Source organism: Anas acuta, chromosome 2 (genome assembly GCF_963932015.1).
Source record: "Anas acuta chromosome 2, bAnaAcu1.1, whole genome shotgun sequence".
Taxonomy (NCBI): Eukaryota; Metazoa; Chordata; class Aves; order Anseriformes; family Anatidae; genus Anas; species Anas acuta.
In genome coordinates, this window is record NC_088980.1 from 69,820,334 (window position 1) to 69,836,509 (window position 16,176).

The 16,176-nt window shown below is 38.8% G+C and overlaps 1 protein-coding gene across 7 annotated transcripts in view; it reads right to left on the reverse strand.

Moving 5' to 3' along the window:
• The window catches only part of FARS2 (phenylalanyl-tRNA synthetase 2, mitochondrial), a 246,729-nt gene that overhangs the window by 68,265 nt on the left and 162,288 nt on the right, over positions 1 to 16,176 (reverse strand). For all 7 annotated transcript variants that reach the window (XR_011092656.1, XM_068670807.1, XM_068670801.1 and 4 more), the window contains one exon: positions 12,772 to 12,923. Coding sequence is in view for 6 of the 7 variants with exons in the window: in XM_068670807.1 (XP_068526908.1) it covers positions 12,772 to 12,923 (152 nt within the window). In the remaining variant the exon portion in view is untranslated. The remainder of the gene's footprint in view (positions 1 to 12,771; positions 12,924 to 16,176) is intronic.

The following is a 16,176-nucleotide window of genomic DNA, read 5'->3' on the forward strand; positions in this document are numbered from 1 at the left end:
ATTGCATAAACAATTGCATGTTCAACTTTGTAGCTCATAATGGCTATTACAATGATCTGCTGGTTAATATTCAATTTCACAACTGGTATGTAACCGTAATTCATATTTAGAAAATGGACTGTAAAAGCCCAGAAGGACCTATTGAAGTCCAGTGAGGAAATTGCTGTTTTAAAAGCAAAGTTTAAAATTGTCTAGTTACTGTTCACATTTAAACATACAGGAAATAGATACTGCCATACCAAGGTATATGAAGACACCATTTAATCCAGTATCCTGCTGATAGAATTGTCTAGTAACAGATGTTTCAGAGCTGTATGAAATACAACAGTGATTTTATAAATACTGCAGGTTCATAATTCATACTGGGTCTTCATCATGACCCCAAGCAGATGTCACTTATATTCTGAACCATGAGAATTGACAGACTTTGCAATTTTCGTGTAGCCATAGAGGTTTATTTGCCTGAAAGATACCCAGTACTGCAGACTTATTACACACCATGTTGTACATTTTAGTTATCTTTTTTAATGTTTCCTCTTGGACTAATACAATAGAAAAAGATGGTCCCATTAGTTTCTTTCATCACCTTCATTTTTTTTGAAAACCTCTCTCATTTAAACCTCTCTTCCCTTTTTTTTTCAAATTAAATTACATTATGTTCAATAACCTTTTTCTCCTCACATAAGACCATCATCTTCCTCTAAAAGCTGTGTATGAAATACTCATGTATCTCTACCTCTTAAAACACTCTAAAGAGGAGAATTAGTGTTATGATCAAAAGCAGCCAACAAAACACAAAACAGGTGTAAGATGATTTTTCAAAGTGTCCCATTAAATCGTGACAATTTTGGTTTTGGTGGTTTTGTTTTTTTGTTTGCTTGGTATTAATCATTTTTTTTTTTTGTTGCTCTATGAATGAAGCAAAAGTGCAGTTTTGAAAGTTTTGGAGTTCCCACAGTACCCAGTGGGTGTTCCTAACACTCAGAAATTTGGAAAAGTAAGGACTCATCTTATGTAGCCAAACGCAGGAATATCTGCATTAGGAAACACTAAGAAAAATGTCTGCCTAAGTGACACAGCCCACAGGTAAACACTTCGCTTTACTTAATTGAGTCTAGACATTAATTTACTTCAAGAAGAACTTGAATATGCTGTGACATCCTAGTCGATTTTCACTTGCTCAATATACATCCCATTTATTCAACACAACTGATGGTAATGCTCTGACCTCAAATGTTAAATTTCCCGTGTGCCACCCACTGTGACTTCAGACATGCCACACAATTCTTCAGCCTCCCTTGTCTCACCAGTCTGCAAGATGAGCATGGCAGCATCTCAGATGACCACAATGAGACCTTAATATACATGTATATACGTATTTAAAAAGACAAAGAATTCCATTAATTTTCATCTATTTCCTTTCTAGTGTTCATTCACAAAGTATGAAGTATTCAAATGTTATAAAGTATGAACAGTCATTCATTTCCTTCGTATCCATCCATCCCACATGCGGGTACGAAAATACTAAACAGATTATTTCTTCATTTTCAGAATAATTTTTAAATGGCACCTTTCCTTTGCATCTCTGTGTGATGCCTGATAAATAATAGATCAGTTGCATGGTGTTAACGTTAATATTAATGTTACCAGACAGTGTTTGAGAGAAGCAGGACAGAAACCCAAATTCCAGAGGCATTTGGAACACCCACAATCACAATCTAGACGTACGTTCTTCAGCTCAGGTCCATCTCTATCATATATAGATTTTACAGAGTACACAATCCCAAGAATTTGTATTAATTTTACCTAGAGACAAGGTTGCTTGTCACTTGATGGAGCTTGGCAACAATTCTCTTCAACTATTTATAGTTAACTGGTAGGTTAAAATACAATACGCATCAAACACAAAACAAACAACGTGAAGATACTGGGTTCTGCTTCAGGAATGCTGACATTTGTTTGTTCTGAAATTAAAGAAAAACTTGTTTCCTCAGCCTAAATGCTGACATTTTCCAGCAAGAAGATAATTAACCTATGAGCTGCTTAACATTTTGATTCAACTTTAAGTAATCTTTTTTAGCTATAATATTTTTTGCCTTTTTTCCCTATAAAAATGTGTTCTGGATCCATAAAATATAAAGAGCAGGATTAATTATTTAGTGCTAAACCCATTTCTCTTCTGCACAGTAATACAATGAAGTGAAAAAGCTTATAAAGATTTTTCTTCTCATCTCCCATTTTGGTAGCATTACAGAATATATGTTTGGCTGAATCTACCCTAAGAATTAGTGGCCTGGCCACCGTATATTCAGCCTCAACACAGTTCTGTGAAGGTCTTGCCAAGAGATGAGTACAAACCCCCGTATTTCCTGCAGGCACCACGTGTGTAATTCTCAGCTCGCAGAAGACAGTGGTGTTATTCATAACCCTGAGAAATTTGTGGTGGCTGTCTCAGTATTGTGACCACCTTCTGCGACTATAAGGATTCTCATAAGACATGAGCCAGTGGTACCAGTTTTACCTTGCCATGCAGATCTCCATGCAGAACTCAAGAGTATTTGAGGAAAACTCAGGATCAGCCACAGAAGTGTTGTTTCTTAACATTGCTTAGATGCTACAGAAAACCCTTTCAATGTGAGGTAGGTAGAGGGGGTCAAAAAATTAGGTGAGAGGAGAACTCTTTATCTCTTACACATAGCATATTCTTCCCCCACCCAAGCTGCTGAGTAGAGTGCTTTCTAAAGGCACCACGAGATTAAACTGATTTCAAGCTCCTCAGAGAATGCCACATTTAACATCTAACAAACATGATTTAACATCTAACAAACTCTGATGTATTCACAGCCATTGTAATGCTTCTCAAATTCTTATATGCTCACAATTATGTACTACGAAAAACAGTTTTGCACAGAAGTAGTCTTACCCTCTTGTCTACAAGGACGGTGATTCACCGGGACTTCGCTGAGCACAGAGGCACTCACATGCCTATTGCTATCCCCCTTGCATCCTGTGGCAGCTGACTTGTTTAGCCATTTTTCACCAGCCCACAGCTTGTCAATAAATCACTGTGCTAATTCCTGTGATGCCTCCTGTGAAGTGCTTTGGGAATTGTGGCAAAGATTTCTGGGCCGCATCAGAGACCTGGTGGTGAATGGCTGACTCCAGGTTGACATGATGAAAAAAAGGTTAAGCTCTTCAGCCGAGCAGCCTCTTAGGAAGATTCATTGTGACTCCAGCTATCCCTTTTCTATAGCAAGGCTATCCTCCGTATCTGCCTGAATACATAAGGGAGTTGACATTTGTCTTCCATGTGGCTCATGTGCTTAAGTCTTCCTCTCTTCTCATTACCCGTGAAGGGTGATTACATTTCCTATGGAATATCACTGGTGATACATCACACTTCAGGGCTGTGTTCCCCCTCTCTCTAATGGAAACCTGTGGTTGCTTCATCTTTCTCCTTTCTTGAATACCAATCCTCCCACAAGTCTGTGTGTTAGCCACCAGTCTCCCACCAAAGAAGAATAATGGGACTCCTACTGAAGCTCATTAATAGTAAATTATTTTCAGTTAGTGAGGACGACTTTCTCGGTGAAGTCTCTGAAGAGCCATGGACTGTACAGCAGAATACTGTCTGACCCACAATTGATTTGAATACAGTGGTTTGAAGGAAACCTCAGACTTCAATAGTGAGCCATTAAGAACAGCTATTTGTATGGTGCCTGTCTGAACACGGAGAATAGGAGAAAAGGTACAGTCTTTCTTTCCTGATAGGTTGATTATTCTTTTTTCCCCCACAAGATGGTCTTCAGGTAAACACTGGAATCAGAGATCTGAATGGGCAATTCACAAGCTGTGTAAGAAGCCATAAGTCACAGAAGTCTCACTTCATTGTATAAAGCAAAATTTTATTTATTTTTACCATCTTGTAAAATAAATAAGGCACTTGCTGGCATTTTTCACGTCCATCTTTCTGGTGGATGAAACAGGAGATGCCCAGAATAAGCAGATGTCAAACAGTTGAAGGGCATGCTACAGGATATTTCTACAGGATAGACTCCTCTGTTCCCCCCTCATTCCTTTGATAGTTCATCGTGACACTTTTAGATTTGGGCAGGGAAACATTATTTGAGGGACTTCTAAAGCAACCTCAGGGAATTAGGCATCTGAATCCACACTGGAATTCAAAAGCTCAAGGCCAAGCATTTAAAAACCTTTGAAAAGGGTGCTCAATAAAAAATATGGAGACAGATTCCAAGATTATATATGTATCTATAATAAACACAGCACTGAAGAAGTCTACTTCCATATGAAACAATGCATTCTGGCTTGTACCACAAAAGCGCATGCTCACTTTTTTTATCTCTGACTTCTCCTAGTAAGTAATACAAAGGGAAAGCAGGAACAGAGCTGATTGAAATTCAGAATGTCTAGAACATTTGCAAAAAAATCTTTCAAAAATGTGTGTCCATATTCATTCAGATAATTGTATATTTCAATCTGGATTTTATTTATTTATTTATTTATTTATTTATTTATTTATTTATTTATTTATTTATTTATTTTTCCTGAGGAGGAAAAGAGGGAATTAAAAGCTTTTCAGTTCAATTACCACAAAAACAAAAACTAGCAGATGGCTGCCCTGAGCTCAGTGAATGCCCCTGCTACTACACAGGATATCTGGGAAAGATGAACTCTGGCAGCCTCAGTCCTGGTTCGGGACAGCAGGGCATCAAGGCTTCTATAATGTGGGAAGTGCAAGACACCCTGGAGCCATGTAGCAAGCAGCTTGGCAGGGCTACCTTGTATTTACAGTCATGCTGGACTCCTTTAAACCTCTAAAGAAGTGGGATGAAAACTGTACCATCTGAGTACTTGGGTGGCAGATTGTCTGGGTTCTAGTAGGACAGGACCAGAACTCATGTCTTCATAAAGCATCTATCTCAAGGCAGTCTTCATGCTGAACAAATTTGTTCATAAAGTCTCTGACCATCTCTAAGCAGGAGTTCCTGTGAGAACAGAGCTCTACACAGTTGCTTTTCAAAGGGGAAAAGAAAGGGAAGAGGAAGAAACTGAAGAGAGGTTGAGGCCACTCTGAATGTGAATCAAGCAAACACCACTGGCTACCCATTAGGTTAGCCTGATGCACAGGGGAATGCCTAACACATGCATAGGAGGAGTGAAATGCACCCAAAAGCAAGCAACTTCCATTACAGGCATGTTTTCTAAGTTGAAGCCCATCAGCCTAAAGAAGTGACAGGCAAGGTTCTTACTCACAAGGGGAAACAGGTGGCACTGTTTCTAGTTGTGACAAGAAAGGGAAAAAAAGAAGGACTGGGGGGTACTGCTGTAATGCTTTAACTAGCTACTATACAGTCATGCTCTAGTGCAACAGCTGAAGAAAGGCTCAGAAGTCAACCAGTATCCAGTTACAGAGGCTCCCATAAACAATTAATAAACTTTAAAAATACTACATTTTATTCATTTCACCAAATGAGAAAAAATTCCAGAGTGAGAACACAGTTCATTAACAGCAAACCGATCCTCCAATAGTGATTATCAAAAGCAGGTTCTGGTGTGTTTTTTCTTTTTTTTCTTTTTTTTTTTTTTTTTTTTTCTCTTCTGCTGGGACTTAGCCAGTTCAGCAGTTAAAGGTAATCTCAAAAAATCCCACAGCAAATTGTAAAGTGCTCAGGCTGAAGAACAACAAGGTGTTCAGGGACTGAAGTGATTGTTTTAATTTGCGTAATACGAGCAGCAAGCAGTACTTCAGAATTATTCTGCTTAATTCACCTGCTCCAGAAGCAAGACAGAACCAAGACAGAAAATGGTCTTCAAGAAATAAGGCAGACCTAAAAGTATGTGATTTGATCTGCACCTTTATAAGGGAAGGTGCAGCAAATCTGGCAATAAAAAGGAAAATAATGTTATTGCATTGTTTTTTTCTACATACTAATGAGGAGCTAGGGGTGTGCTTTGACAGAACATAGCCGTCAATAAGATCTGACTTTTCCCTGTCAAATATGTTCCTCATATTATTTGGAAAAGAAGAGAGACAGGTCATCTGAGTACTCCCGAAGTCTCTAAAGATGGGGCCACCTACCTAACAGAATCACAGCAGCCAATACATTTCCTTTCCCTTCACTTAACACTGTTACAAACATGCAGATCTCACCCCAGAAATGTGCTCAGATTCACTCAAAGGCAAGAATAAATCTTTTCGTACCTGTTCCCCACTTATATTTTTAACAATGCAGTTGTCAAAACGCAGCAAATCAGCCCCTCTTCCTCCTCCCCCCCCCTTTACTGTCTCCCACACTGCCTTTTCAGTGTATTTTTAGTTGTTCTGATTAAAAATTTACTTCTTCAGTACCACTGAGGACACACGGTGTTTCTTGATTACAGTATTGTATACTTTTTTTCAGCCAACCTCCAGATCCTCCTTACAAAGGAAGATGTAGAGGCATACCCTTCCTTCCTTCCTTCCCTTCTCTTTCTACAGAAAAGAAATGTTTGCATGACATTAAAAAAAAAAAAATCAAGTCCCAGACTGGTAGGAAAACTACCTCACTGCACAGTTCAAAAAGCACTTTTTCAGATTGGGGATGTGAGCCCATCACACTCAACAGAATTATGCAGGGTACCTAGGAGAAGAGACACAGCTGAGCTGAAGAAAACACTTGCAGGGCTCACCCAAAGCATAGTAGTTCTGGCTTCTCACTGTGTTGTTGTCTTCTGGGGGACAAGCATGTAACCTGACTCTTCTGACTCTGCTTGCTGGGGCTGCAGCACATCCCCTTCACTGGGGACAACTTGGGATAAAAGTGTATTGTCACTTCTACCACATACAACTAGTTAGTATTTGCTCTCTTACTTTGGACAGGTATGCTTTCATAGAATCACAGAATAACCCTACCCAGAAGGGATCCACAAGAATCAGCAAGTCCAACTCCTGGCTCCACAAAGGACCACCCCAAAACCAAACTACATGTCTAAGAGTGTTGTCCAAATGCTCCTCGAACTCTGGCAGGCTCAGTGCTGTGACCACTTCCTTGGGGAGCCTGTTTCATGGCCCAATTGTCCTCACAGTAAAGAACCTCTCCCTAACCCCCAGCCTGACCCTCCCCTGTCCCAGCTCCATGCTGTTCCCTCAGGTCCTGTTGCTGTCCCCAGAGAGCAGAGCTCAGCGCCTGCCCCTCTGCTCCCCTCGTGAGGGAGCTGCAGGCCGCCATGAGGCCTCCCCTCAGCCTGCTCTGCTCTGGGCTGAGCAAACCAAGAGACCTCAGCCTCTCCTCATACATCTTCCCCTCTAGACCCTTCACCATCTTTGTAACCCTCCTTTGGACGCTCTGTAATAGTTTTATGTCCTTTATATACTGTGGTGCCCAAAGCTGCACACAGTACTCAGTGAGGCCACACCAGAGCAGAGCAGAGCAAGAGAATCCCCTCCCTCGAGTAACTAGCAGTGCTGTGCCTGATGCACCCCAGGACACAGCTGGCCCTTTTGGCTGCCAGGGCACACTGCTGGCTCATGTTCAACTTGTCATCAACCAGAACCCCCAGATCCCTTCACATGGGGCTGCTCTCCAGCCTCTCGTCTGCCTGTCTATACATATAGCCACAGCTGTCCCAGGTGTAGAATCTGGCACTTGCTCTTGTTGAGCCTTGTGTGGCTGGTGATTGCCCAGCCCTCTAATTTGTCAAGATCTCTCTGCAAGGCCTCTCTACCCTTCAGGGAGTCAACAGCTCCTCCCAATTTAGTATCGTCCGCAAACTTACTTAGTATGCATTCAAGTCCTGCATCCAGGTCATTTATAAAAACATTAAAGAGAACTGGCCCTAAAATGGAACCCTGGGGAACCCCCGCTAGTGACTGGCTGCCAGCCTGATGAAACTCCATTTACTGTCTTTATTCTTTATTGCCCCTGGAATTTTGTGTGTGTGTGACTGCAATACTTACTTTAATGTTTCAGAAATGCAACATACTGCTTGACTGGAATTCTCTGGATGGTAGCAGTTTTGATTACTTATATTTTGCTTACTTATAATGAGCAAAGACCTTTCTATCTTTTAATTGCCATTTAGCCAGCCTTCTTTTTCCCTGTGAAGCCTGTTTCCTTTCTGAAACTGGGCAAGTCTCAACCACTAAGAAAGGGATTATTTTCTGATTTAACTTCTGAAGGATATTCATACCGATTAGACATTTTTGACAAGTTGTGTAATAGAAGACCTGGACTTAAAGTTATGGAGGGTACAACAGCCATTGCAAAAAAAAAAAAGTAAGAGAAAAACTGTCTGACATTTTCCCTTTCAGTATCAATATAGTCCAAAATATTTTCTTTGTTTTTGCAAAGAACTGGAATGTTCCAAAGTGAAGAATGTCAGTCACAAAACCTTATTCATCATGTATTTGCACAGCAATGTTTAAAGGTCCTTAAAGATCTCAGAGGATTTGAAAGAAATAATTCAGCCAGGTGGCAGAAACAGTGCCATTACCTTCTGGTGGCTGGTCACACACAGCTCCCACAACACACTGGAGCTGACAACTCAAGGCAAGTCAGAGTGAAGAGATTTTATAAACCACGCACCGCCAGATATGTTCCACTAATCAAACATACGAAAATCTGTTTGCAGCTAATGTATCAAGCAAAGGAGAGCTTAAATCTGCAAGACGAACAATGAAAAACATTTTGCTCAGGGCTAAGGGATGTTTCTTGTCTATTCAGTCTGCCTTACAGGTCCCCTAACACTGTTATTGCCGTGATTTAAGTCAATTTACTTGGCATTTCAGCAAAGCCATAACTTTTTCTTCATATCCATCTATTTATTCTTTATATGTCTAGATAACAGGAGTGTTGTAGCCATGTTGTGCTTTATCCACAATGGGTGAAGTTACACCAACTGTGGTCTCAGCACAAGCCTTATACAACATTTAGGTTACAGGAATATCCTAAAAATCAGGTGACAGTGGGCCTTACTTTCCCATCCATATTTGGTCATGCCACTCTTTGATGGTCTTTTACCTGAAGGGCAATAGGAAGGTATCAACAGCAGACAGGATTATCCTCTGACCTTTTCATTTTCATGTACAACTCACTCCCTTTCTCAAATTCATATTCTGAATGCAAGAGTTATACCTCATAGGTACTGCTCCTCTCCTAATTAAGGATCTCATATTCACAGATTTCCTAGACTGGTGACAGATCGAAATCCCCTGACCAGTTCCCTGGGGTTCCAGTGCTGTTTAGGAGCTGGGATCCACAGGCAGTCTCTTTTTATGTGACACCTCCTGCACATATCTGTAACGTGGAGAGGCATGTGGGGATTGTAGACACCTGAAAAGTCCATGTTATCCTTTTAGTTCAAAACTTTTGACTTGAAAGAAGCATGTGTGATTGGAATTGTTGAGATGAAACTGAAGGGATGAAATGTGAATCATAGGGCTCTTGAACATCCCTACACAGCCTGGATTTCAGAATCACTTCATATAAAAGTTACCTACCTTTATTTAGTTGCTAAAATTCACTTCTCTACTTGGAACAGAGCACCAAGATTTCTTTGCTCTGTCTACCTGTTGCACTGGTAAACAAGAATTTAAGAGGAAATAACAGAATTCAAGAGAGGTAAAAAGTGTATACACGTCCTAACTATTGCTAATACGTTATTCCCTGATAAGGAACAAACATTTTTCCACCTCAAAGTAACATGCAATTGCAGTGTGAAATAGTTTTCTTCTTGCAACTTTTTTACAATTGATCTAGCCCCACTAGGCTGGTATCCATCACAACTAGTTTCAGCTATCACAGAAAAAAAGACACACATCTGCAGACTAAACTGAACTAAAAGTGTTTATTTTCTGGAAAGCCTTCTTCACATACCTCACGTTAGCCAGTTTACCTCACTATTGTGTCTTGTTTAGTAAATTTATCTAAGATGCATTTAGGCTGAAGGTTCTTAATTAACCTAGCACAGCAACTTGGCTTTCTCCTAAATTTGAGCTTTTCAGCAGTGAGAATAGTTCCTGCTGTATCTTTAATTACCTGTGCTTTCCTGGAAGAGCACTCAACGTCATCACCTTATGAAGTAGATAGTCAAGATACACAACTTTTTTTTTTTTATGAAGCAATATATTCCTTGTTTAAACAAATACATGTCTCATATCTTTTCCCCTTTCCTTTTCCCTGTATAGGAATACATTTTCACTGTGAATGCATGCTATAATTGCTACATACTGCAGCATGGTTATCAGTCTGAAGCCACATGGAACCTTGAAAGGTTTCTGAACCACAGAGAAGTCTGTAGATAACTACACAATATCACAGAGACAGCCTCTATAACGGATCTTAATTAAAAGACATCTTTCTGTGTTGTAAATTAGTTTTATCTGTACAGCATTCTCTTGTTTTCCCATCTTTACAGTCCTATAACTAAGAAAGGTAGTTTAAGAAGGAAAATAATACTGCCAGATGTCCTAATTCATCTCCCCTTTCCTTATACTTGCATGAAACTGGTATTTTTTAAGGATAAAAAAAGTCTGAATTTTAAATTCCAAATGTGATCAACCACAAGCATGAACTTATCAAGCTGTGTATAAGTAACTAACATTCAACACAGCAGCACTACTGGCTTCCATACCCTATACACTTTTCTCCTACCCTCCACACCAGAATCATTACAAATTCAAGATAATGATTACAAGCATCTAGATCCATAACATTCGGATCCAACAGTAAGGATCTCTTTTATGTTAATTTCTTTGCCCAGAGGCTTTTCTGCAACACTGAATTAAAGAAGCCACTGTACCATTCCTGTGACAAGGCAATTATCTTGGAATTAAGACTAAGCAGAACACCCTTCTTTTCAAAGAGTTAGTCTTCCAAAGGCTTTGGAGAACAGACAAAATGACTTACAATGCTTATGTCATCAGTCCATAGAAGTTTTGTATCTGCACACACCCTGTTCTAAGATGAATGGGCAAAGTAGCTATTATGGTTAAGATGTTCTTTATCTGTTTTTTTTTTTTTTAATAGGGCATATTAAAAGATTTCTTTTTATTGTTGCTGCAGTTGAATAATTTGAGGGAACTGCATTACTTACTAACAATCCCTTAGTGACACCCACCCAAATTTTTCAGACCTAAAGGAGAGAAGTGTTTCCACCCTGTAGCATCAAAGCATATCTGATGTCTGCTGAGTGAGGGTTTAATGACTTTAGAGACAATACTAGCGAAGTCCTAAATTGGTGTGAAAATTCTCAGCGAGGAACCATCATTCCCCTCCCATTTGCAGAAGTCACAAAGGGAACCAGAGGTGTATTCCTTGCAGAGAAATAAAAGAACTTGCACTGAACAGCTGTCCTCGCTGGTATATGTTCAGGATGTGTTAAAGCATATTAGAAGACAAAACACATACACTAGAAATCCAGAGTAGTGAATCCTGTCCCCACTTCACCACTCTACCAATGTGGAAGATATCATTCTGATTAAAGAAAAGGATCACAGACCATGTGCTGAGTTATGACCGATGAAGTGATACTGATGTGGCTTCTCCCTGTACAAGCAGATTTCTGAAACAGGCTACAGGAGTAATTACAGAATAACACTGCCTCTGTGAAAGGGAACAGGGATTAAGATTTCTCTAAACCTTTATCCTTGGCAGAGATGTCCATGCTACATGCAGGATTTTCCCCCAACAAAAGTATTAACAACAAAGATGATCACATTTGGTATCACCAGGCAGAATGTAGATAGAACACAGCAAGGAAAAGAGGTGCTACATATCCCATAAACATTCAGCATGAACAAACAGAAAAGACCAATTCCAAAAATGGGTCCATCACCTCAGTTCCTACAGATAACATTAATGTTAATTCTACTGTATTTGAACTGTCAGCACATCAAATTCAAAAGAACAATAGGGTTAAATACCTGGATGTAGAAAGAAATAATCTGTAGCTGTTGGAGAATAACATGAACCATTTCCCATCATCTTCAAGTTACACTACAGATAGATTTACTAACTGCCTTTCCAAAGGAATAAAAAAAACAAACTCAGAGGAGACATTATTTTAAAACCCAACTGGGTAGCCAGCAGCATATTTGCACCTTGATTTGGAAAGAGCAAAATGAAAAACGGTGCATAGCTGATAGTCTATTTCTGATACAACAGATAGTATCAGTTAGACATGCAACCTGCACACTCAGAATGGTTGTGTCAGTACTGCTACAAAAATAAGAAGGTATTTTGAAGCCTGAGAGACTGTTCAAGAATATAATATCAGAAAAAAGAACAAAATCTTTTTTTTTCCTTCCTGTTGAACACCAACAATAGTCTTCTACAACAAATCATTATCCCTGGCATTTATAGTAAAGGTCTACTAGTGAATCTGCACTAGAAAAGAAAGGAAGAGAACAAGAAGACAAACACCAGCCGCTCAGCAAAAAGCATGACTAGGATATCAGACATATTATGGATAAGAGTGTCATGAATTGGCAGATGTAGTGAGGAATGAAGTTGTTCATTATTGTTGTGATTAAATGAGCACAACACATTGGGATTGCAGTTTCAATACCAGAAGCTCAGTACTAATGCAAAACTGAAATTCAAGATAATGTTTTTAAGTAAAAGTGTTCATTGTCAAAAGTGTAGTAAAAAATGTTTAGGAGCTAAAAAAAGGAAATGCACAGATACTGTAAACATCAAGAATTTCTTGATACACAGCACTAAAATATTTATATTCTGACAACAGGAAAAATATGTTAGAAGTTTTACTTACTTTGGATGGGTAAATTCATCCAGTAGGACAACCTTTTCTATCAGGTCTCCACCAATGGTTCGGGCCAACTCATAGAAATCATTCTTGGAATATGTCTCAGAAGGCAGCCAAAAGGAGATGTCATTAATCAAAGGTGGGTATCTACTGAGTGGCTAAAAAAGACCAAAAAAAAAGATTAAAAAGATACTTTTGCAAGCGTCTGGCTTTGTCAGGAATACCTATAACTCTGTTTTGAGTTGGTATAATACACACAGTGCACATTTTGAAAGCTTTCTGAAATACTTTTGAAATGCAAGCTGACCTCATAAACAACTGAGATACAGGACTTTGTACTAGAAAATTTCTTTTAAAGATCCTTTCATAACCACTTCAATTCATTCATTCAGAGGAAAAAGACTTCTAGCTGCCAATTCCTCAAACTCACTCAATCTTCTGTTCTATCCTCAGCCAACATCTTGCAGGTAAATAACAAAGACGACACCTTTGGTCTTCCCCCCAACCTCTCTTTTTTTTTTTTTTAAATGAGGTTGAACTTACTGGTGCACTACAGTAAAAACTTGTCTCCGAAGTTTGTATAAGCATTAATTCTGCTAATTATGAGCAAGAACTAAATTAAACTACCTTTTTTTTTTTTTAAATTTCCCCTAAATGTCTTGTTTCTGAGATTCTAAAAGAAAGGAATAAAAGAATAAAAGAAAAAACTTGCATTTGCTAAAATTAACATTTATGAACCTGACACCCAGTTTTGTTTCAGAGCTGCTTGAAAGGAAGAGATCATTTTAATACAACTATTCATTGGGTAAAATTTCACTTTTTAAAAGCCTTTTCCCAATTTTTCACAACTTCAAAAAACCTTACCATATGAACATACAGAATTTTTATGTATTTTGTATTGTTAAATAACATTTTTTATCATTTGTAATGTCCAATTTCATGCTAAGAAAGTCATATAAATAGGTGCCTGCATATTGGAAGGTTACAAATAGGGACACACTTTGGCTTAAAGAGAGGGATCACTTCACTTCCCAGTAGATCTTTATAGGTTTTACACAAAAAATGTATTGCTAGTAGCATAACTATTAATTCCACAAATACCACAACAATCTCTTAAATATAAAGGGGAAACCATAGCATCTTTGCTGCAGACAGAATGGCCTGTTTTTGTGGTCAAAACAGTGCATCTTGTTACTTGCAAAAAAAAAAAAAGTAAAAGGAAGAGAAAGAAAACAAGACAATTATTAATTTTTCAGTTTAGATTAAACTTCCCTGGAGTCAGTGGGTTTCAGACTTTGTTGAGGTGTTTCCCCCTTTAAAGAAAAGAAACTGGCAATGCACTTCTTTTATGCCATCTAGGTCATGCAATATCTTACTCCTGCCTTCCATTAATGTATTTCATTTGGATTTTGTGTACTTTAGCACAAGGTTTTGGGGGTCTGAAAGAGAAAACAGCGTTTCTTATTTTGTGTGTGTGTTTTTGACAGATGTGGTGTACACCTTGGTCCATAGATCATAGCATCTCACTCAAAAATGTATTCCTTCCCTGGGAATGTTTTATGATGCAACAGTGAAATCCTAAGTGAATACCTGCTCAAGCAATAAACCTGTTAAAAAGGCAAATTTATAGCATGCTGATTTACACAAATCCTGGTCTGTACAGTGTAAACCAATCAATAAACATATGATTAGGAATACAATGTAATCTTAAAATTAATACCTTCCCTCTCCAACCCGGTAAGTAAGTTTCGAATTGCAAAGAATTATCCAATGTGTTAAAGGAATTAAATTGCCACATGAATTCACATCCTGTACATCAAATTCAAAAAAAAAAATCATACAATAAAGCCATCATACAACAGCTGTTGATGAAATACCAGAAGTTAATGAATTAAATGTAAACATTGCCTCTGCTGCATCAAAGTCACAGCTGTAAATGTTGGAAATTCTCCTCCACCAACAACCTAATACACAACTTAATGTAAATAAAGTTATGACCCTGCAGTAGACACCTATATTCTCACCCCAGACTACCACTACATTTACCAGTGATATCTTTCAGTAACCTACTGAGCACGTTTCAAAGCTTGTAGGGACTAATCAAAAACTCCCTGAACTCCCAGCTTCACAGCATTTAGTTTTCAAACATATGTGGCTCATGAGCCTAAGCATGACCACTCAGTTTGGGCACGTGGTTTCTTTCACTCCCACAGAGAGAAAGAACCTGAAGAAAAATGATTATATATTCAAGTAAGTCAGTAATACCTAAAACTCAACAGGAGCAGAGTACCCATAATTCAGAGCGAGTTAGTATTAGTGAGTATCAATTTCAAAAGCAGCAGGCACATCAAAAGAGCACTCTCTTTCCCACTCTAAAAGAGGTGTACACAGGGACCCAGTATGGCTAGATCTTGCAAACTTACCTGAATACTGACTTAGACTATAAGTGTCATCAAATTCAATATGAGAAAATTTATTCTGAGTTGTAGTAATCTGCAGGATCTGGTCTTCCTTCTGCTTTACCAACTCTATAGGAAAACTGTTTCATTGAGTAAAACCATGGTGTTACTAACTTTGATACAGAATCATAATTTTGTGTGCACACACTTGAATATGCTTGTGTGTGTGTTGAGGAGGGTTATGTGGAAGGACAAATGCTTAAAGCAGTAAGCATAACTTATTTATTATTAGATACTTACGCATTATCAGAGCCTTATAATACTATATATATATATATATATACACACACACAAGAGAAGGCAATGCAAGGCAATAATCCCATATTATACTTTCCCTTCACCACCTGGCTGCAGTCAATATCATTGCAGAAAGTATTATATCAACACTAACGTCAGTATAATGATAACATTCCTAGCTCTCAAATGTATTGATCTGTTTGTTGTAGAGCTAAATGAGCTACATAATTGTTTATTAGCCACACTTAAAATGTGAAGAGCATAGGACAACCATTTCCAGATGGCAGGTCAGAATGAAGTTACTAAGGTTGCACAAAGACACCCCGGCAAACACGTCCTGTGGCCTAACAAGTCCAATTGTCAATACTGTCCTCCTGTCTGAACTCCCCTGCCCTTGAACAAGAACAGTCTAAAGCCTATCAATTTTAATCGCTCTTCAGGTTCAAGGCAAACAGCAGCTCCAAAGACTGTTTTCTTATGAATTTACAGACGTTTTAGAGACCCCTCTCAAGCATCACGCCTTCTTTCTACATTTTTGTCTCAGCTGTCATGTCCAGCCACCACCTCCAACTACCTGTTCCTCACAACTTTGGTTGTGAGCACTTCTCCAGCAAAGCACTCAGAGAAGCCAACAGGACACTGGTCCCAACTCCCAGCATACCAGTTCCATCCCTCATTCCAACACCTGTTCAGCCCCCTTATGTTGTTTTTTTTG